This window comes from Suricata suricatta, chromosome 2 (assembly GCF_006229205.1).
Source record: "Suricata suricatta isolate VVHF042 chromosome 2, meerkat_22Aug2017_6uvM2_HiC, whole genome shotgun sequence".
NCBI classification, from domain to species: domain Eukaryota; kingdom Metazoa; phylum Chordata; class Mammalia; order Carnivora; family Herpestidae; genus Suricata; species Suricata suricatta.
Genome location: NC_043701.1, coordinates 70,801,912 through 70,825,654, shown reverse-complemented (window position 1 = coordinate 70,825,654; position 23,743 = coordinate 70,801,912). Strand labels below are relative to the sequence as shown.

Genomic DNA, 23,743 nt, shown 5'->3' with positions numbered 1-23,743 from the left:
GAATAGAATAAGATTGATGAGGCAGTAATTAGTCTCTATTACAGACAAAGAAACAGGAACTACCACCTTTATACTATTTTATACTATTTATACTTTAGAATTATAGTTAGAATAGCAGAAATTGACAAGTCATAAAAACAAGTAGATGTTAATGGCACTCTCTCTCTATGTATATGGGGTTCAGGAGATCCTAATGACCTCACTGGGAAATAAGCAAAGTGATCCTTAGGTGGAATTGATTCATGGAGTGCCTCGGCTACTGGTTGGGCTGCCCTTCATTTCAATTCAGACTTTTGAATATGGGCACAGACTATATCACTGTGGTGATTTTAGGGTATGCTCTTATATTTTATTCTTTTCATCACTTGCTCCTATTTTCCAGCAAACTTAATCACCCAAACTCTGCACCTTACTTTGTTTGGCTTAGAAGCCTGTTAATTCTGAAACTTGGAGAATTTTAACAAGTAATTGGAATAACTGGGGAACCTTTTCTGAAAAAGAGTCGTTTTAGCAGCCCTGACATAAAACAATAAATGTTTATATATAAAGACAAAGTGTAATGGCAGTGAACAGTATTGATTCATATTTTTGTTATGATATTGGATCCTTAAAATGTGCATCTCTTATGGTGGGTCAGTTGATTTAGCGTCCAACTTCTCTCAGGTCACGATCTCATGATTTGTGGGTTCGAGCCCCATGTTGGGCCCTGTGCTGACAGCTCAGAGCCCGAAGCCTGTTTTGGATTCTGTGTCTCCCCCTCTCTCTGCCCCTCCCCTGCTCATATTCTGTCTCTCTCTGTCTCAGAAATAAATAAAACATTTTAAAAAATTAATAATTAAAAAATGTGCATCTCTTGCTGTTGGTGGATGCCTTTAAGGAAGGAAAAAAATGTGATTTTACCATGACAATATTAGTAAATGGGAAAAATTTGACTTCCAGGATTCTGAATCCCTTGTCTCTCAAATTCATGTTTCTTCCTCCCCAAATAAAGCACTTTATTATTCTGTGCATCCTTCCCTCAAAACTTGTTCTCAGAGTCTTTATTTAAGTGAAGAGTCAAATGACTTATCATTAGTTTTACTTTTATAAGAGATATTTTTATGTTAGCAGTATTGGTTATTTTAAACTAAAGGGCTTTTAATTTTTTAAATTTGAGTAGAGTTGATATCCAATGTTACATTAATTTCAGGTGTATTAAACTGGAGGTTTAAACTTAGCCCTATTCCACAAAATTTTGGACATTCACAGTTTTAGAATAGAGATATAGACAGTGAAGACATATTTAATTGGTTTTTTCGATGTTTATTTTTGAGAGACAGAGACAGAACGTGGGTGGAATGGGGGCAGAGAGAGAGTGAGACGCAGAATCTGAAGCAGGCTCCAGGCTCTGAGCTGTCAGCACAGAGCCTCATGCAAGGATCGAACCCATGAACCATGAGCCAAAGTCAACTTAAATGACTGAGCCATGCAGGTGCCCCAGTGAACACATTTTTAATAGAGAGGGCAAAGGTACTTCATCTCTCCTTTTTCAGAAACAGAGTGGGCAAACGCTATATAGATTTGTCACGTTTCATACTGCTATCTGGATTTTAGTGTTCTGGTCACCAGTATTCCACATTCTCTGTCAGATACGTTAGGCTTTGACCTTTGGAAAATGAAGCTATCTTCTCACTTGTCAGTGTTTCCCAAGGGGCCTCTCTGGGAATTTTCAGCACGCAGGGTCTGGTGTTAGGGGCGGTGTTGTTTCATCGGGAGAAGGCTCTCATACATCACTTACCAAGCTTAAGTACTGATCTGCCATATGCAATTAAATAGCTTGAATGAACAAACAAATGCACACACATGAGCACACACATTCTGGTGTCCTAGAATGTGACTTTCTAAAAGTAAATGTGTATTAGCTCAAACAAATAATTTGTGATTTCTTCTGTGGGCACAAAGACTAGCCTAAAGCCCATGGTAGAAAACAATCCCCAACAGTTTTATCAGTTGTTCCCCCTGAACTGAACACCATCATGTGTTACCCCATTGGGTTAACCACCTGACAGTTTCCAGACGTGAACAATTTGGTTATGGATGTGACTTTCAAAACCAGTTTTAAGTGGAGACATTTTTTGGTGAGTTGGTTTTCATCTCGAGTTAAATGGACCCTCTTTTAGAATATTTTTTTTGAAAAAAGAATATTTTTTGTAGATTTGGAATTTTTGTTAAACACAGAGAAGTATAAAAGTTACAATAAAATGACTCTTCCACATAGCACTTTACATAAAGATCATGAACGATAATTTGTTCTATATGTAAAACCATAGGACATTTATCTTACATATTGAGTTGAAGTTTTTAGGCTCAGAAAATTATAGAAGATTTTAATTTATGCACATTAAAATTTATTCCCAGTTACACTTTTTTATTGGTCAATTTGTTTTAGTTTTTCTACTTTTATCAAGAAAATATTAATTATAACATTGTATAAATTTGAAATGCACAACAGGATTTGATATACATACATATTAAGGACAGACTACTACAGCAAGTTTAGTTAACATCCGTTATATCACATAGAATTTTTTTCTTGTGATGAGAATTTTGAAGATCTACCTTCTTAGCAACTTTCTAATATGCAATGTGGTATTGTTAATGTGCTACATATTTTTCATCCTTTGAGTAATGAATTCTGAAGGCTTTATATTGGTGATAAAATGAATGTAAACTACACAATTCCAATAGACATGAAAATAGAGCCATGAAAAAAAGTGTTACAAAGGTATTGGTATTTTGACTTTCGTTGAGTGAACATTTTCTTTTGCCTTTCAGAACTCTTGGATTTAAACCGAACATCAATCTTTCATAGTCCTTTTGGGTTTCTTGATCTCCATTCAATGCTGCTGGATGAATATCAAGAGAGACTCTTTGTGGGAGGCAAGGATCTTGTGTACTCTCTCAGTTTGGAACAAATCAGCAATGGCTATCGAGAGGTATGGAAACATCAGACTGCATATCAGAAGATAACTTCTTGCATGGTGTTACTTGAATTAGTCTTTTGGTTGTTGGCCATTTTAATATTCTCAGTGATTACTTTATTGAAGGAAATAAGGTATTCATGAAAAATGAAATCATTTTGAGAGAAGTTTGTAAATGATCAAGAGTGAACTTTTTAACACACTACTGTTCTCTCTATTCCCGGAAGACTTTGGGTTAGTGTGTTCAACATTACTCTTTGCATAATGGCCCTTGTCACCACACCCACTGTCCTGAGATCTGGGTTTGGTTCGAACTTGCTTTTACCAGCAATCCATCTATGTTTTATTACTACAAAAACCCTAGCCTAAAGAAATATGGATGTGTGATCTTGCTATAGCTAACCCTTGATGTTTGGTTGGTAATATCACTGATTCAGGTCATGCTCCTTAAACTCAGTGGATGAAAGTATATTAAAATAGACAAGTGCATAACATTTTCAAGAAGAGCTTAACTGTGATGAGAAAGACAGCACTTTAAGTCTGTGTTTACACAGAGTTGAGCTGAACTAAATTTTTTTCAGACCAAAATCAATCTAAAAACATGCAGAAATATTTAGACAATAGTATTTTTTGGCATAAAAGTATTGCATGATACATTTTCTTTATAGTACACATTTACTTTTATGTTTGTCAAAATGAACAATGTCCATAGTTTTTAAAGTCACTTAAAAGAATTTATGATGAAAAACAGCATCCCTCATCTCTGCCAGTTCCTAATCCCTAGAGAAAATTATTTCAGACTCTTCTGTTGTTTCTTCTGATTCTTACCTCCATTTTTCTAAATAACATTTCTGTACTATTCTTACTTGATATCATTGATTTTAGGCTATCTGTTGACTTTCTGTTAAGAAAGATTAGGACTTTAGCATTCTTTTCTTGCAGTACCCTAGCTAAAATGTCTCTGCACTGTACCAGCAGTCTCCAGTTGTCTGTCCCTTCATCTTCCCAATTTAGCTATAGAACAATTTTGAGTTAACTAATAACCATTTAGGTTAGTATAATTTGGAAAATAGATCACACTTCTTTTTTGTCCCCTCTGGGATTTAACAGCCCCTCCCATTTTTATTCTATTAGCTTAGATTTTTTACATTACTTTCACCAATTTTTCACCAAACACCAAACTCTTGACCAGACTTCTCCTTTTCTCAGTTTTCATTAGTTTTAAGATTTTTTTTTAATTTCAGGAGTAGAATTTAGTGATTCATTGCTTACGTATAACACCTGGTGCCCTCCTCAGTGCCCATCACCTGTTTAGCCCATCCTCTCACTAGTTTTTAAATTAGAAATATTCTTTATGGTTCTCTTAGCATCCCAAGTTTTAACTTCACCATTATCTTGGAGCATCCACTCTCCTCATTTGCAGGGTCTTCTTTCTGAGTTTATTATGACCTTTTACTGAAGTCTGCCTTCCAGTAGCTTCTTGAAGAAGGAGTCAAAGTAAAATGTTGGGTATTTTATGTTTTAAAATAATAGTACTCAAACTTCACATGTAATTGATAGGTGAGTATAAAATTCTGGAATGAAAAATCATTGGCTTTAGAGTTTTGAGGATATTGTTCTATTGTTTTCAGATTTTCAATGTAGCTTCTGAGAAGCTGATGCCTTTCTAATTTCTAAGTTTCGTATGTAACCTGTTTCCTGCACTCTAACCTCAAATTTTGACCCCAAGCACCTCTGTGTTCCAAATTTTTCTCAAATTTCCCTTACAGTTGATCTTTTTTCATCCACACTGGGCCTTCTACAGGAGACCTCATGGCCTTCAGCTTTGGAAAATGTTCATTATTTTTTAAATGTTTTCCCTTCTGTTTATTTTCCTCTTGATTCTCTTTCCCTCAGTTTTCTGGCCTATTTATTACATAAACTTTGGACCAAACTTAGGAAATCTTCTGATTTTGCCCATACCCACCATTCCTATTCTCAGAGAGACTTTGAATTCCTGAGCATTTCTAAAGTTCTTTTTCATGAATCAGCTTGCTTATTGGCTCCCTTCACCTTACAAGCATTTAGATTTCAGCTTTTCTAGTGTGCAAAGCCAGTCAACACTTTTCCATATGCCGTAGAACTTCCAAAATGTTGCTGACATTTCTTTGGCTTCTCCACTTAAGTTCTGTTTGTCCTTTTTGGACTGTGTCCTTTACTGTCATGTTAGTAGTTGCAAGCATGTAGTCCTTCCTTTTCACTATCATCACTGGATTTATTTTTTCCAGTAGTTCTTAAAAGAAATGCAGTCTCTCTATATATGTAACGTATGTATAGTATTTATATCACACACACAGTCACACACACACACACACACACACACACACACACATGTTTCTAAGACCATCTATGACCTCCCCTTGCCAGTCAAATTCAAAGATTTTTTCCCCCTCTGTTTGGGTGTCTTTTCTGCACTAACTGTGGTATTCATCATATGGCCCTCTCCTTTTCTCTCAGTTAGTTCATCTACGTGCTCTGATTTCCTGTGAAGGAATATCTAAGCTAGGGATTCTAAGTATGGGATCCATAGAACAATCTCTGTTATGGACTGGATGTCCCCTAAAATTTATATGTTTAAGCCCTAACCCCCAGGTCCTCAATTATGACTGTATTTGGAAATAAGGCCTTTAAAGGCATGATTAAATTAAAATGAGGCCATTAGGGTGGACCCTGATCCAGTGTGATGGATATCTTTATAAAAATAGGAAATTTGGTCACACAAAGAAACGTCAGGGGTGCATGCCTAGAAAGAAAATACCATGTGAGTCACAGCCTGAATGAAGGTAGCCATCTACAGGCCAAGGAGGGTGGAACTAGTCTTGCCAACACTTTGATCTTGAACTTCCAGCCTCTAGAACTATGATAAAAAAAAAAAAAAGATTCTGTTGTTTAAGCCACCCAGTCCATGGTATTTTGTTATACTACAGTCATAGTAAACTATTATAACCCGATATTAACATTTTAAGTATGTTAATATGGAAATATCCTTCAAGGGATCTGAACCCCAGAAGATTAAGAATCCTTGCATTATGGAACTGGTTCTTAAATTGTTATCCTGGGGTTAAGATCATGTAACCCTCATGGAGTTGGTCCCTGGCATCCATATTTAAGCAGGCTTTCTAAATGATTGCTGTGTACATAGAATCTCCTAATGATTTTCCTCAGCTGTTGTTTCCTACTTAGAACTAAGACCACAAGGTATCAACTTCCCACATTAATGTGATCCCCCTTTTAGAGCAGAGGAAGTTGAATCATCTACTTATTCTCCTTTATTGTTTAGGCCTAATTGTACCCTTTGGGTGGCAAGATTGGCTTTATGGAGGAAATGACCTGTGAAGACTACATAAGGGACCAGGAGAGTGGTAGGATTTTATGAACTGCGTCTTAGGGAACCAAATAGATTAGTGTGTGGCTATTGAGGCTTCAGGGTGCCATCCCACAAGGATGTCAAGGAAAGCAGCTACACAAATTATTAAGTTCAATAACTTTCCTGCGTTCAAGGGTAAATCCTCATTTTGTGGGGTCTAAAGTTCATACAGTTTAGCAGACCTCTTCAGGAAATATACTTCTTCAAACATAAATTTCAGAGTTGCTAAGGTCCTTCCCTGGGTCACAAAAGGGCCAACTACCAGCAAAGAGTCCTGAAGCTTAAGCTTCACTAGCTCTGAGGTGACTTCACCCCAGCTGCATTTGCTGTATTGTACCTTTCCTGCCTGTTTCCACAGAATGATTAGCAGTGAAACTTCATTTAGGACTTTGGTGTTTGTTTTCAGTGCCAGCAGAATTAGAGCTAGGTCTACTTCATGCACCCTCTGTTTCATGAAGTGGACTTGAGGATGAAGGTACCTCAGTGCTTTCCAGGCTCTGGAGATGCAGTGTGTCAGCCTCTGGGCCAGGCTTTCCTCTCATCTTTTCTAGACCTTGCTCCCTCGATTATTTACCTGTTATTATATTTTTTAATGTATTCTGTTTTGCTTTATATATCTCTGGGTTGCTCATACTCAGTACTATTGGCATTGTAAACAAGTCTAAATTGGGGAAGAGGGTGTCCTGTGGATTGTAGGCTATTTAACAATAGATGCCAATAGAACTCTCCCCCCCAGTCATGACAATCTAAAAGTTGCCAGACACTACCAGATACTCCTTCAGAGGCAAAATTGCTAAGGGTCAAACCACTGAGTCTAGCCCATCATTCTATAAGCAGGGTCCAGACTCCAGCATAGGAAAAAACCACTCTTAATTATGTATCCGTGTGATCCCAAATCCCTCCTTCTTCCCGGGAGATCAAGCACCTCGTGGATAGCCAGAGCCCATTTTCTTCATTTTGCCACTTTGTATTTATTTCTTAGCTTTTAATACATTTTGAAATGCAGTATTTCATACTTAAAAGAATATAAATAATATAAAATGTTAGAAAGCATAATAATGAAATTAATACCTGTGACCCCACCACCTAACTCAAGAATGAGTGGATCTCCAATCCCGTTGTAGATGCTTACTTTACCTTCCTCTATCTTTCCCTCCACATACCTCTGCTACTTAGACACACTTCCTAACCTGTATTTTATGGCTATCTGTTTTTATTTTAAAACATTTTATCATAACTTTTTCTTCTGGGATTTTTTTTGGTTTTATTCAATATTTTTTGTTAGATTCCATCATCTTCCCTGTAGATATAGTACCATTTGTTGTAGAAATAGAATAGTGAATTAGGAGCACAAATTAGATTTCTAGATTCACATTCTGGCTCCATATTTATAACATTTGGCAAATTCCTTTACTCTGTTATGCCTCTGTTTCCTCGGCCTTGGCACATGTTAGAAGCTATGTGATAAGCTTGTGTTACTCACGTTGACTTGTATGTAATGTATTCCATCGTACGAATATAGCACAACTTACCCATTACCTGTCAAAGGATAATTGGGTGGTATCCAGTATTTTGCTTTATTGATCTGTGATCACTGTGGGAAACATCTCCTAATACACATTCCTGCAGGAACGCCTCCAGGGTGTATATTCTGGAGTCAGATGGCTGGTTACAGGTTCATTTCTGTTGGTGTTCACTTGCACAAGACGATGCCTAATACTTTTCCAAAGGGGAAAGTAGTTTTACAAAGTCCCCTTCCCTCTAGCATATCTGAGTTCCTAGTGATCTACATATACACCCTCGAAACCTTCCATTGGCCTGTTTAACCCACATATTTTTCATTAGCCTTCCCTTGATTCATTTGTTTATCCCCACCTAATACCTCAGTGTCATTGCAGCTACAATAGCATTTTTCTTTATTATTTTACTTTTTTGTTGTAATTTTCATAACCCAATTTTTATTTCAGAAGCTGGACATCTATATTTTAAAGATTACATTAAAGAAAATCCAGAATGGGGCACCTGGGTGGCTCATTCGGTTGGACATCTGCCTTTGGCTCAGGTCCATGATCTTGCAGTTCATGAGTTTGAGGCCCACATTGGACTCCTTGCCAACAGTTCAGAGCCTAGAGCCTGCTTCGGATTCTGTATCTCCCAGTCTGTGTGTTCCTTCCCTGCTCTCACTTTGTCTTTCTCTCTCTCCCTCTCTCAAAAGCAAACATTAAAAAAAAGAAAATACAGACCAAAAAATATCATAGTACAGTTAGCAGATAGTGATAAGTGCTGTCAAGAAAAATAAAGCGAGTTAGGGAGAGAAGAGTAAAGCGGTTGCTATATTAGATAAGGTGGTCAGGAAAAGATTTTCCAGGGAAGTAGTTAATGAGAAGCCACATAGCTTGTACCCATATTTCAAGGCTCAATAGCCAGTTGTGGCTAATGACTCCTATATTGGACTGGGGGTGGGGGGCTAGAGAAGTAATATCGGAGTGCATGGCTGAGGTTGATTTTAAGGATCATTGAATGATCAGAGAGAGGTTAGAGCACCGATTGGAGTGGGTCATAGCTGATGATTCATTCTTACGAAGAAGAAAACAGTAATCTAGGTGTAAAAAATCTTTCAATTAATGGAGAGCATATGACAAAGAATGGTGATTGATAGCTACAAGGAGAGATGGCAAGTGCTATACTAAGGGTTTTACATTTACTATTTTGTGTTACTGATTTTTTAAAGTTTATTTATTTTGAGGAGAGAGAGAGAGAGAGAGAGAGAGAGAGAGAGAGAGAGGACACATACAAGTGAGCAGGGGGGGAGCAGAGAGAGAAGGAATCCCAAGCAGGCTCCACATTGTCAACATAGAGCCCAATGCAGGGCTCAGACTCCCGATCTGAAATCATGACCTGAGCCAAAGTCAAGAGTCAGACGCTTAACTGACTGAGCTACCCAGCTGCCCCCTTCTCTTTAGTTTTAAGTTTTGTTGGGTAGATGAATTTAGAGAGAGTGAAAATTAGTTAACAGGCAAGAAGGGTCAATTAAAACATCTTGCTTAACATGTGGGTTTCGAGTAAAAAAAAGCCACTACCAATAGAAATGGTTGATTGAGAAACAGTAGATACAAGGATGTAATTAAAGCAAGGAGGTAAAGGAACACTGGAAAAAGAGGTGGAAGTTACAGTGGATTTTACTAAAGACAGAACAAGTCTTTGAGATTATTTAATGGGAGTGTTTGAAAGGTTTTGAATGGTGTAGTCAGATTGGGAGCTGCACAGAGCATTTTATGGGGGTATGAGTCCAGTTTTTGATTGTTGATCTCTTGGGTTGGGGTTGTCAGTCCTTCCCCTGGGGACTGCAGCCATTATGTAGGGATATGTTCCAATGGATTAGCCCTGATGATCTCTGCAAGGAAGATTACTAACCTTCATTTTTAACTGACCATCAAACAGGTGGATCCTCTCTGTCCCATTACCAAGTCTGATACTTCTGTGTGGCTTTTCCACCTCCCTCCTTGTTACAGTGGGGGTGCTCCTTCTCCTTTGTGAAGTGCCATTGGCTTTGTTGGCTTTACTTAAGGATTGGTTATTTTCCGTCTTTTCTACAATATCATTTCCTCTCTTTCTATAACATCAGCAACAAATAATAGTTTTGTATAGGGATTCTCAAACCTTTTTGAATCATTGATCCATTTGGTAGTCTGGTGAAGTGTATGGACTCTTAAATGCATTAAATCATTATGTAAGATTATGAAATAAAATATTGAAGGCATCAAAACATGAATATATTGAAATGTAGCTATCACACTATAAGAATAACAATGTGTAGTATGAAAACATGTAGCTTCTTAATTGTATATTAAATAATAAGACCTATAGGGGAGCCTGGGTGGCTCACTTGATTGAGCATCCACCTCTCGATTTCAGCTCAGGTTGTGATCCCAGTGTCATGAGTTCAAACCCCACATTGGGCTCTACACTAAACTTGGCGCCAACTTAGGGTTCTCTTTATTCCTCTGCCCCTCTTCTCCTCTCATGTTCTCTCTCTCTCTCTCTCTGAAAATTAACAGATAAAAATAAATATTAACCTTAAAACAATAATAATAATACCACCTAGCAGTTGGTCTTTTCAATACTGTAATTCCAAATTAATGATGAATATTAATATTGTGAGCTACCTATAACAATTTTAAACTGATATTAAAGTATCTGTTATTTCTCTTGGTTATTAAACCACATATTAATGCTACTGTGATTTATTTTCTGCATTTATATGATAGAAATGCTAAATTCCCGCTGGAGATCATGCAAATAGATAATGATGTGGTTTTTTGTCGTCAAAGCCTATGCATTTTGGGCCATAATTAACAGCTCTTGGTCCATAATTTCTATCTTATGAAACATTAAAATGTTTAAGTAAAAATAAACATAAAGTTCTCAGTTTAGCAGTTATAGATCCTTATGTCTACTCTTATCTACGTTTTTCGTCTTATCTCCACTTGTCCCCACCATCACTTTGTTAACTCATCACTTCTATTTTTACTTTTTCCAGTTTTATTGAGATATAATGACACATAAAACATTGTGTAAGTTTAAATAACATATTGATTTGATAAATTTATATATTGCACAGTGATTACCACCATAGCGTTTGGGAACATTCCATCATGTCACATGGTTACCATTTCTATTTTGTAGTGAGAACATTTATGATTTACTATATTAGCAACTTTTAAGTATGTAATACAAGATTCATTATTATCATCATGCAGTACATTAGGTCCCTGGAACTTATTCATCTTCTATTCATCTTATAAATGGAAATTTGATTAACATCTCCCCGTGACCATCCCTGCCCCCTCTTCCCTGTTTCTGGCATCCACTGTTCTACAATTAAGTGATACCACGATTAAGTGATACCACACAGTATTTGTCTTCATCTCACTTACTTCACTTGCTCTTCCTTCCATCCATGTTGTTGTAAATGACAGGGTTTCCTTTTATCTCATGGCTGAATAACATTCCATTGTGTGTATATACACCACATCTTCTTTATCCATTCATCCATTGTCAGACACTTAACTTGGTTTCATTTCTTGGCTACTGTGAATAAGGCCACATGGGAAGGCAGATATCTTTTTGAGATTCTCTTTTGATTTCCTTTGGATATATACATATGGTCATTCTAGTTTTAATTTTTTGAGGACTTTCCATGCTGTTTTCCATAGTAGCTCTACCAGTTGATATTTCCACCAACACTGTGTTAAGAGTTTCCTTGGGACACCTGAGTGGCTCAGTCAGATAAGCATCCAACTCTGGCTCGGGTCATGATTTCATGATTCATGGGTTCAAGCCCCATGTCGGGCTCTGTGGTGACAGCTCAGAACCTGGAGCCTGTTTCGGATTCTGTGTCTCCCTCTCTCTCTCTGCCCCTCCACTGCTCATGCTCTGTCTCTCTCCAGGTCTCATAAATAAACAAATGCTAAAAAAATAAATAAAGAGTTTTCTTTACCCCATATCTTAACTAACATTAAATTTTTAATGGCCATTTTAATAGTTGTGAGGTGATATCTCATTGTGGTTTGATGATGATTAGCAATGTTGAGCTCCTCTATTGGTTCTTTAATAACTCCTTATCCTTACACACTCTCCTTTGCTGGACTAACCTTCAAACATACCCACTTTTTAAAAAACTGTTTTCTTTCTTTTCTAAAATGGATTCAAAGAAATTCTCCCAACCCTTTCTTAATCCTTGGTCAGATTTTGATTATCATATTATATTAAAATTGTTTACTTGGCAGTCTACTTTATAAGATAGGTCCTTTAGAGCAGACATTATGTTATATTTCTATTTGAAGTTATAGGCACTCCAAGAAGGTAGACAGTAAAAGAATGAAAAGTGTGTCTTTTGTTAATCCTGACATCACCCAATAAATATTTTCTTTTCAGTGTCTGCCTTCTTGCAAATCCCATTGTACTTCTTGCAGAACCACATAAAAAATTAATTATTCTCTGATTTCTTTAAGGTTAATTTTGCCTGCCTTCTGCCTCTACCCCCACCCCCACCAACCACCTACCCACTTCCCCACTGGCTAACAAGGTAGGATCCTGTTTTACAGTGTGGCAGGAGTTTTTACTTTGGCTGCACATTAATAATGCCTGAGGACTTTGTAAATAATATCTATGCCATGGTGCATCACCCCCTTGCCTAAAGTGAGGATTTAAAAATTCTCCCAGGTGATTGTATGCATGTCCAGGATTGTGAAATACTAAAGGATTATGTGCCCCTGTAAGCCCTAGGAAATACTGGTCGTATGTGGAATGCCAAATAAATAATTGTTTTATATATAACAATAAAACTCATATGGGTATATATGTACATAAGACTGATTTTTCTTACACAGTTTTAAAATAGATAAGAACTAACTATTCAGTAGTTTTCTGTCTCTTTAGTAGTATAGAGTAGTCTTTTTAGATGCTGGTTTTACTTTATGATTTCTTTCTTTTATAGCATTTCCCAGACTTTGTAATAATAGTCTTTTGCAATGAAATTCTGCTCTGTTGTATCTGTATTATGTTCATAAACTCAGAAAAGTCAATCCTGGCATTAAACCATACTCCTTCCAGTGAAAATTTCAATTTTATAATTCCATTTGTGTTATCTCATGTTTTGTTTTATTTGAGGAGAACCTCACACTTGCCACAAAAGGTGGCTTCTGGAAATTGCTCTTTTCAGAGATCTTTAAAATCTACAGATAATGTGAGATGTCTTAGGTGAAACTGATTTTATCAGGAACTACCTGAGAAACATAAAAAAAAAACCATTTTTTTCTTTTTATCTTTCTCTAAAATCCTTTGGTGTAAAAAGTTCTAATAAATTAGACAAAACCATTATATGATGAAAAATTAAAGCATCTTGAGATTTGCTGATTACATTGTGACAATATGAGGACATTAGTATGAGTAGAAAACGTGGAAGGGGAGGACAGAACCTCCTGGCAGATGCTTTCATGCAATTTCCCATCGATGCAACCTGGATCTGTGTCTCACTTTTAAAAAGCATTTATAACAAAATCCCATAGTGTGTAAATTGGGATAGGGCTCTAACCATGGAAATTCAGGGCTATTCATGTTTAAATTGGCCTTTGTTTTTCATCTGTTACAGCATTCCTTACTAAATTTTCTTTTACTTACTACTTAATTTTAAAATTATGGTTTTGAACTGAGGAGGCACTTCCAATCTAGATCATTTGAAAAGGAATGTGTATGTTTCTTCTCACATCTTCTGCCCTCAATTTGTACTTCTTGAAAGTCGAGATGTGGCCAGCAGAGAGAATTACAGTTTATTGTGTTATTATTAAATTCTCAGGTGAGCAGCTTTACATTCAGCAGGATTAAATTTTATTTTTCCATAATGCATAATTTTTTAACTTTAATCACTGGTATACTTTAATTGGACTTGACGCTTAGAAGATTTAATAGATATATACAAAATTAATGAGTTAAGTTTTTTAGAGTTAAACAATTTGTAAAAAAAAAAAAAACTATGATTATGTTACATATATCAATATATGCTCAAGAAAAGAAAAAGAAAGAAACAGCTACAAATATGGTGGTATTTTCTTAACACTTAAGAACCAACCCAGTATTTACACAATTATTTAGTAATTCAATCCTTTAAAATAGGATTAAAAAAACACTTTTCATGGGATTTTATTTAAAATTTTTTTAACATTTATTTATTTTTGAGAGAGAGAAACAGATCATGAGCAGGGGAGGGGCAGAGAGAGAGGGAGACACAGAATCAGAAACAGGCTCCAGGCTCTGAGCTGTCAGCACAGAGCCTGATGTAGGGCTTGAACCCATGAACCCTGAGATCATGGTCTGAGCTGAAGTCCGATGCTCAACTGACTGAGCCACCCAGGCACCCCATGATTTTAAAACATTTTAATAATGTGTATCATTTCAAAAAATGAGTGATGATAAAATTCATTAGTAAACTAAAATAGTAGTAATCAAAATAAACATTCCTCTTGATATTACATAAGGTAAATATTTTCATATAGCATCTAAGAATTATTGAAAATATTTTTAGTGGTGCCTTTGTGACTCGGTTAAGCATCCAACTTCGATTCAGGTCATGATCTCGCTGTTCGTGAGTTTGAGCCTCGCCTCAGGCTCTGTGCTGACAGCTCAGCACTTGCACTTTATGTGTGTGTGTGTCTCTCAAAAATAAACATTAAAAAATAATTTAAATTGTATTTTTATACTATATTCTATATTCCATGAGAAAAATTTACTTCTGTCTTTTTTTATCACATTTAAATTTATTTTTGTCCTTATTTTTTCTGATCAGTATTTTATTTCTAGAATGAGGTTCAGCTAACTAAGTTAATATTTTTGAAACTTAACACAAATAACCAACATATTAATTTTCCTTTTTATTTCATTTTAACTGTTTTAATTTACAGATTTTTTTTTAAGATTTTTTTGATGTTTATTTGTTTTTGAGAGAAAGAGTGTGAGCAGGGGAGGGACAAAGTCGAGGTGGGGGACACAGAATCTGAAGCAGGCTCCAAGCTCCAGGCTCTGAGCTGTCAGCACAGAGCCCAGCATGGGGCTCAAACCCACAAACTGTGAGATTGTGACCTGAACTGAAGTTGGATGCTCAACCGACAGAGGTCCCCCAGGTGCCCCTCACAGATTTTACTACACTTTTTGAAAAGTAGCAGAATGTGGTAGCAAGAACACAGAGTTACATATTCAGATTGCTGTGGGCTCTCATATCTGGTCTGCCACTTATCAGATGAATGAGCTGGGCAATTCATTCCACATCCCTGTTTCTCAGCTTTCTAAGCCTCTGTGACAGAGAGGTGATCATAGTACTTATCTCACAGCTTTTATGAGAGAATTCATTGAGTATTAAATGCCTAAGCACTGCCTAGAACATAGTAAGTGCCATCTAAATATTTGCTACTATGATTATTATCTAAACTAGACATAGAATCAGCACATGATTCTAATGTGCTGCAATTTCTAAGTAAGTTTAAAGAGTCCTACGTATTTTTAGGGACATTCAACTACATTCTTTTTTTTAATGTTTATGTATTTATGTTGAAAGAGAGTGAGAGAGCATGAGTGGGAGAGAGGCAGAGAAAGAGGGAGAAAGAATACCAAGCAGGCTTTGTGCTGTCAGTGCAGAGACTAATGCAGGGCTTGATCCCATGAACCATGAGATTATGACCTAGCCCGAAATCAGGAGTCAGACACCCAAGCAACTGAGCCACCCAGGCACCCCTTAGCTACATTCTAGAAACATAAATGGGAATATCAAGAATGAAGAAATGAACAAAACAATCCCTACCATAAAATATTTGTAATATAATTGAGAAGATACAAAAATACGTATTTTTTATATATAGCACAATTTAAATAAAACTGTAAAAGTGTTTAAATAAAATGCTAAGAAAGTATGTGATATCTGGGAGGTAGAGGTTCCTGGAGTGGATATAATTAAAATGGACTTTTAATGATACTTGGAATTTTAATTTGTACAGATTGGTAGTGGGAACAGAGTGAGTAGAGGAAAGAACAGAAATTTTAGAGTAGTTTAAAGTAATGACTAATAACTGTGGCTAACATATATTGGTGAAGTGAGGGGGTTGTGACTGGGAACAGGGTACAGAGTGAGAGTTAAAGATGGAAATGTGGTTGAGATCAGATCATGGAGAATATTGAACACTGCTGCTAAAACCTAATAAACACAATGTATGAGCCAGGGAGAGATTCTCTAAAGATTGTATAACATAACTACAGTTGTAGTTTGTGTGATCACTTTACATTAGTATGTTGGATGAATGGAAGGAAGAGAAAATAGAGCCATGAAGCCAATAAGTTGTAGTTAGAATTTAAAACCAATCTGTCTGTCCGAGGAGCCTCTTTGCACTTCTGCACACCATCGAGAAGTAGATTACGGGTTCGGTGAGAACTTCAGGTCTACCAAACTGGTCTTCAGTACCCCGGGAGCCCTGCCTATTATCATGTGGTGCTTGTGCTCCCTTGGTTCTTACTTCCTAAGCCTGACTGCATTTTATCTTCGTGATGGTGAAGAACTAGTGGAATAATTTGTTAGTGATAGCAGTGGAGAAAAACCACTGATTAATGTTGGAAAGGACTGTATCCCGCCGGTCTTGCGGCAGACATTGAGACCCTTGCCTCCAGTGCTCAGCCGTGGTGAGAGATCAGCTTAGCGGCGCTCAGTCTTCAGAGCCCCATGCGATCTGTACTCATTGGAGGATGACTCACATTTCCTTAAAAACAAAGAATTTTCTCTGAAAGATTGCAATACTAGTGTGAGGTACAAGATTTTCTTTTTTCTTTTCCCATTTCCCAAAAAAAGTCAAAAGTAGATACATTTATTTGAGCTACATTTTATGGGACTTCATAGACTATCCCATATTAATATTTAAGTTTAACAAACATTCATCAATTGTTTTTCTCTAAGTTTCTAAATTTCAGGGGCTTTGTCTAAAATTATTCTCACCACTATTATCCTAAACTCACATTTAGATATCTGTCCCTAGAGCTCTTTTAGACACTTCTGTTTTTGAAAGTATTTATACTTTTCCCATTTATTCAACTTTATTGCATCAAAAGTAAAAGAAGTTCTTGTATTCTAGAATTTAATTTTTTTACTGAGTGGAAAAAGGCATTAAAAGTGTAATTTGCATATGAATGGCAGATGGTTTTCACATTAATGATAGCATTTGAGTAAATTTCATCCATTAAAAAGGGCATGAAGCAGGCCAATAATGTTCCTGTAGTAATAATATTGTTCTAGTTCAAATGCTTTGGAGTATAAACATTTCAAATACAAATCTTGTTTATAGTTCAAAAGATTATAATTCTGGCATGCTTGAGTAATGACAGTCATTATAATTAAGTATAAAAGCATAAACACTAAGAATGATAATATGTCAGGTTAAAGACTATCATTTATAAACCATTAGTACTTTTTTAATATGTTACATTCAGAATATATTTTCTTTTCACCCTGTTTATAGGACAAATAATTAAAATATACATCAATGGACACTGGTACTGTGCATAGATGTAATATGTAGAAAGACAAACTAAAATGTAAACAAACATTTTTTTAGAATGATAGAATTTAGAAAGAGAATATATTAGATGAAATTATAATAGCAGCTTAGCCATTTAAATATATTTCATGAAAAGAGATATACCAGGATCTCTTTCTTTCTCTCTCTTTTTCTCTTTCTTTTCTTCCTGCCTGCCTGCCTGCCTTCTTTCAAAATAAAGTCTTTTTTAGACAGTTTAATTATTCCTTCTTTGTGCATTTGTTTTTGCTTCCCTAAATCTCTGAGTGTCATAACATCCTGTAACAGTAAGCTATTAAATCCTTAATCGTAGCATAATTATGAGACTCAATAGGGAGCCCAGAAAAAAATTGCTTTGTAATTTAATTTTTACTTTATTTTTTTTCTCCTCTGAGATATGCAAGAATAGTAAATAGCCCATTAATGTGTATTGGAACAATTAAATTGTATTTAGGAGTATTGTGATGAACTGATATGTATTTAACCTTTTGCTTTTTATACCTTTTTTGGAACAGAAAAATTAGAAATAGCATTACACCCAGTTGTTTAACTGCCTTTAAAAAATGTTTTGTGCAGAACAAACACGTTAATTGTGTGGGTTTCTGCTGATGCTAAACTCTGGAGCAGAACCAAGGGACATCCTGACTTCTACAATAGATGAAGACCGTCATTTCTCTTCCTATTTTGACAGGTTATTTGTACATGATGGCTTTAAAATAACTCATTTTCAGTGAGGTCTTGCTCTGTCATCTTCAGTCACATGAATGAACATTCAAATGCCATCCTAAGCCTATTAAATTTTGGTAAAACAACAAATCAAAAGAACAACAAAACTCAAATGAATCTATAATTACATTGTTCCTTTGGAAACTTCTCCATATTTCACTTTATCGTAGTAAGTGTTCATAATTTAATCTTCTGCATTTCTCCATTCCATCCTCTCAGAGTGATTTCCTTCAGAAATCCTACCAGTCTTCCAAAGCCTAGATTTTTAATATCCTACAAAATTTCTTTCCTGATTACACTGAAAATTGTCTCATTCCTTTGCCAGTGGTTACAGCGATTTTATGTTAGTCAAGCTTATCTCTCAAATTTTAGTGTAAACTAACTCCTTTAGTGAATGGATTTTCCAAAGAATGTGATAAAGGTAAATTGATTGATACAAGTCAATCAGTGAACATTGAAGAAGCCCTGATGACCTTGAAGGCATCGTGCCTGGCTGGGATTGTGCATTGGTGAGAATACAGCAAGAAGACAGTACCTTGTTCTCTATAACTTGCAGTTTCATATGAGAGCTAAAGTTAAGTACGTAAGTCAATCATAATCCTAGGTAGAGAAAGTAAGAAGGACACTATAGACGATGAAAGGTGGGAGAAATACCATTAAAAAGATAGCAGGAAAGGTTTTGTTGTGAAACGCTTTGTAAGATGTGTCTGAGAGAATGATTTTTTCATTCTTAGATGAATTGGCATTACTACATTTGTTAAAAACACTACACATTCTGACAACCCTTAGACAAGCCATTTATTGTATTCACTATCACAAAATCTAGTATCTTTTGTTGGTGTCAAAACTGTAAAGGCTCTGAGATTTTTACCTCACTTCTGAGGCAACAAGTTAGTTAGCATGTCACCGTTTTCTGAATGCTGCCAGAAGTTATGACATGCATGGACCAGAGACAAAGAACTCTGTTAGCCACAGCATAGCATGCAGCGTGGCCATCAAGTTCCCAGTAATTTACTTGCCCCATTAAGTCCCACAGCGGGTGGTGGGAGAGATGCCGCACACAGGGAGGATGTGTTATGCCTGAGGTGCCTCAAGCTTAGGACATAGGAAATCTCATAAGGGGTCTGTTAGCAAACATATTCAACCTTTGTCTAGAGGGAGACATTTTTGTTATCCTGGTCAGGAAACTAGTCTTTCATTTGCCCTGGGGGAAGGTTTTATCTCTATCTTTAAGTCTGTTTGAACAGATAATGTAGAACAAAAGGTGTCAAAAGGTGTGTAGAAATTCTGTAGAAAATTGCTTCCTAAAGAGTGTATTGAAATAGTCCTAGAAATAAATAATCATTATGAAGCAGTAATTTAGGGGAATGCAGGATATAATGAATTGAGGTTATTTTACTGGTCTGGATACTATTTCAACTTTGAAAGCTGAACTTCATATATTTTTCTAAAGAATTGGTTATCTCATACTTGAAATTGTGAAAATACAATGTAAAGGAAGTCATCATTTTACATAATGAAAAATGGATAAGAAGAGATGCTAATACTTTAAGAAGAATAGCCCTGCATTCTCTTAAGTGTGTTGAGAATAGAAAGCATTATAAAGGTATTTTCTGATTTATTGATGCTGATAACTAACTGAATTAGTCATGAAGATTTTTCTGTTGATAGATTATCCTAAAATAAATTTGTATTTATCCTTACTTACTTACCATATCCTTACTTACTATATAATATATGCTATATATTCTTTCCATATATATGTGTATATATATGCACATGTTCTAGAGTACCCTTTTCAATAGTTTACACATCCACCATAAAGTCATAATTCCAAAACCAAATTGAATCTCTGGTGAAAATGGGTCTTAGGAATCATCTGAAAAAGTCTCACCCCAGGTGCAAAAATGGTTTCCAAAATAATGCATCAGTAAAGTTTTCAATTCTTCAGCTCACTTCTAGGATGTTTACCCTATAATGGTATTAGTGACACTGTTGACGCTGATGCAAGGGTGCATCTGAACCTGACATGGATGTATTTATGTGATGTCTTTCCTGATTCATGTTTGATTTACTGCTGGGTCCACTGCTTCCATCATAAACATGGATTCTAGAATTTCATGTGTTGTGTCTTTGGCTTTTTAGTTGGTTTTCCTTCACATTCCTACTTTTTTCCTTTGTCTTTTTTCTTTGTTGCAAAAGAAATGAAAATACATGATTTGTTTTAAGTTTATATACCACATTATGAAAGAGGAGAACACCTGATGTTGAGTACTGTTAGTAGAAAACGTGGTTGGGGACCCATTACACTAAGAATATCAAACTAAGATGTTATACCTGTAATTCAAACCATAAGATGCTTGCTTCTATGATGGTACATGTACTATGTAAAAACCATCATAATAAAATGCCACTGACACTACTTTTATAAATTCCCAATAATATTTATATATTAGGGACTGGATTTGGCTACATAATGTGTGATAAACCTTTTCTACTTCAAGCATATACATGCCTAACTGTTACTTTGATGGGACACAGCTTTAAAAAAAATTATATCTTGACCATATTTGGGATTCAAATATATATGTGTGTGTGTGTGTGTGTGTGTGTGTGTATACACATATGTGTATATAGATATATCAGTTTTCATATATATTAGTTTTATATCATTTCTATATTATATATATTTTTATGATATTTCTATCATATATATGCATATATGTGCATATGCATATATGTATACACACACACACATATATATATCAGTTTTCAAAAACTAAAATGATTTCAGGGGCCAATTAAGTAAAAGAAAAGTCTAAAGTAAATCAGAGAGTGCCTGGCCCATGTAGAGAAACTGGAAATCTTGATTTTTATGCACAAGTTCTCATTTGTAAATGTTGGACACTAATTAAAAAATAAACAGTGTTCTCACTAAATAAAATAAATACCTCCCGTCAGCAACATCTAATATTGAGTTTGACAACCAGAGTGGTCTCTCAGGCTAGCCCAGCACAGAATGGGATGGTAGTAGGTGGAGGGAGGGGAGAAATCAGGGAGGGGTAAGAGGGACCTTAAAGGGACAAAATTGCCATAGATAGGAACAGAGTCTGGCTGACTGGCACAGGCCCAAATTATACTCCAATGACAGTAAATATTGAGTTGTAGGAAAATATTTCTAAACCCTTCCTCTGGGGTCTCTTGAGCACCCTGAGGAGGAACAGGTTATTTATAAAAGTATTAATATCTTGAAATATCTTTCCAGGCTACTCTCCTGGAAAGTTTGTACTCCTTCCCCAGAATGTTAACTTGAGAACAGAAAGTGTTTACCTAAAAAAGAAGAGGACCGAGGACATATTGATATATCCTGGCTCAAATGCCATGCAAGTAGAAAACAGAGGGTGTCTTCATGGTTCTGTACCCCAGTAGATGTGGATCTAAGGGGAGAACCTTTGATGGCAAACAAGAAAAAACTACAGCGTGTTCTCATGAGAGCCACTGTCTCCCAGAACAGAATCTACTATCACCCAACCAGCAGAAACCATGAAGATGACACATTAGCATGAGACAGTGCTCCCCAGAGTTCTGACAGAGATACAAGAAAAGGGGCCAGTAGAGTTTTTCATTCTGGTGGGTGTGGGTGATGGAGCTAGCAGATGTGGGGGTAAACTGTTAATTGGAGGCCTTAAGGTCTTGAGGAACCAAAGACATTTGAGAACTCAGAGGGATCCAAACCATTAGAGTTCCAAATCATAGATCTAATGCGTTGTGGAGCTGGACAAAGAAATATGCATCTTTTGCTTTTAAAAGGAGCTCCTGGGGCTCCTGAGTGCCTCAGTCAGTTGAGCCCCTGACTTTGGCTTAGGTTGTGATCTCACAGTTCCATGAGTTTGAGCCTTTCATCAGCCCTCTGTGCTGACAGCTCAGAGCCAGGAGCCTGCTTTGGAATCTGTGCCTCCTCTGTCTTGTCCTCTCCTTGACTCACTCTCTCTCTCTGTCTCTCTCTCTCTATCTCTATCTCTCTCTGAAAAGGTAAATAAACATCAAAAAAATTTAAGAGCTCCTGAGGTAATACTGTATCTTTGATAAAGTTATGATAGGGGTTAAATTAAATATTGAATCTGAGGTGCTCAGTACAAAAATGAGAAAACTGGCAGTGCAGGTGTCAGTGAAGACACGGGGATATTGCTGGTGGAGTATGAACACGTTTCCATTCTGGAGAACAGTTAACAGATTAAATATGTGTTTGCCTAAGACTGAGTAATTCCGCTTCTAGCTCATACATACCAATCCCGCTCCATTGGTTATACTAGCAGTGATGCTCTTTTACAGATCTCAGAGAGACAGGTGCAAAGACGTGCCATATTTGATGTGCTAGAGACTTGGAAGCAGTCTGTGTATCCATCCAGGGCATAGGAGCATGGATCCTTTCATCCCATCACTTAGCAAACATTACCAAGTACCCATTTACCAAGCTCTGGGCTGAGTGGTAAAAATGCAAAGGGAACTCAAGGTGGTGCCTGACCAGGAGGAACAGCCAGTCAGGTTCAGGGGAGAGACTGGACTGCAGAATTCAGGGCGAGTTAAGTACAGAGCGGGGCTGCGCCAAGTAGGGGCGGCTTCTGAAAGGCCGAGACACGAAGGAGCCTTCGGAAAGACTTTTTCTTAAAAACCTAAGTTTTAGCCTGTAATAAAAGCTCAAATAGAAGTGCCTTCATTATACAAATAATGATGTAAAGAAGATAAAGTCTTAATATATCTTCTGAGGAGATAGAACAAAAGGAACACATTTTGGAATTCCAGAAAAAATGAAATGGTTTTTCAGTGTGGTTTATTTTTGTATGCATTTGCATAATGGTACATTGTCTTTTATTTCAGATACACTGGCCTAGCACAGCGCTAAAAATAGAAGAATGCATAATGAAAGGGAAAGACGCAGTAAGTATTACTCATTGTAAATTAAACACATCATCAATTATATCCCTGGTCAGTCACAAGGGACTGACTCCCTAACCTTTTATTTGCTCCTAAAAGGCATATGTGCAGTTTATTCAGGAAGAAAAAAAATATGTATGTACATGTACCTATATATACAGATACATTTAGAGGTAGTTATTTACAAGTTAATTTCAATGAAGGGTTAGAGTAAAGGGAGTTGAAGTTCCTTTAGATCTTGGTTTTTGTTTTATTATATTTTTATCCTCTCAATTTATGAATTTCTTATACTGATGCTTATTTCTTAAGTATTTGGAGAAAAATAATTTTAGGTCAACTTTTAATTCAAGGGAAAGGTAAGCACATTCCTTGTGAGGTTTCATTCTGCTTTGGTGAGTCCATTAGAACCTACCAAAGACACAAAAGGCAAAGGCAGCAGGCGTGTTTTGCTCTTCCACGGTGTGCCCTACAGTCTCTCCTACTGGAAGAACCAGCGTTCCGTCTCTCGAAACTTCCCTGCAGCGTGTGAGCCTGTGCAGAGCAGTGGCCTGACCCAGTTCCGAGCACGCTACAACATGTATGAAGGGACTTCCGTGTGCCTGGAGTAG

At 36.5% G+C, this 23,743-nt stretch overlaps 1 protein-coding gene across 1 annotated transcript in view; it reads left to right on the top strand.

Moving 5' to 3' along the window:
* Positions 1–2,818: 2,818 nt before the first annotated feature.
* Positions 2,819–23,743, top strand: part of SEMA3E (semaphorin 3E) — a 104,562-nt gene continuing 83,637 nt past the window's right edge. Inside the window, exons 1-2 of the mRNA XM_029956941.1 lie at positions 2,819–2,975; positions 23,079–23,138. Of these exons, the coding sequence (XP_029812801.1) occupies positions 2,880–2,975; positions 23,079–23,138 (156 nt within the window). The 5' untranslated portion in view covers positions 2,819–2,879. The remainder of the gene's footprint in view (positions 2,976–23,078; positions 23,139–23,743) is intronic.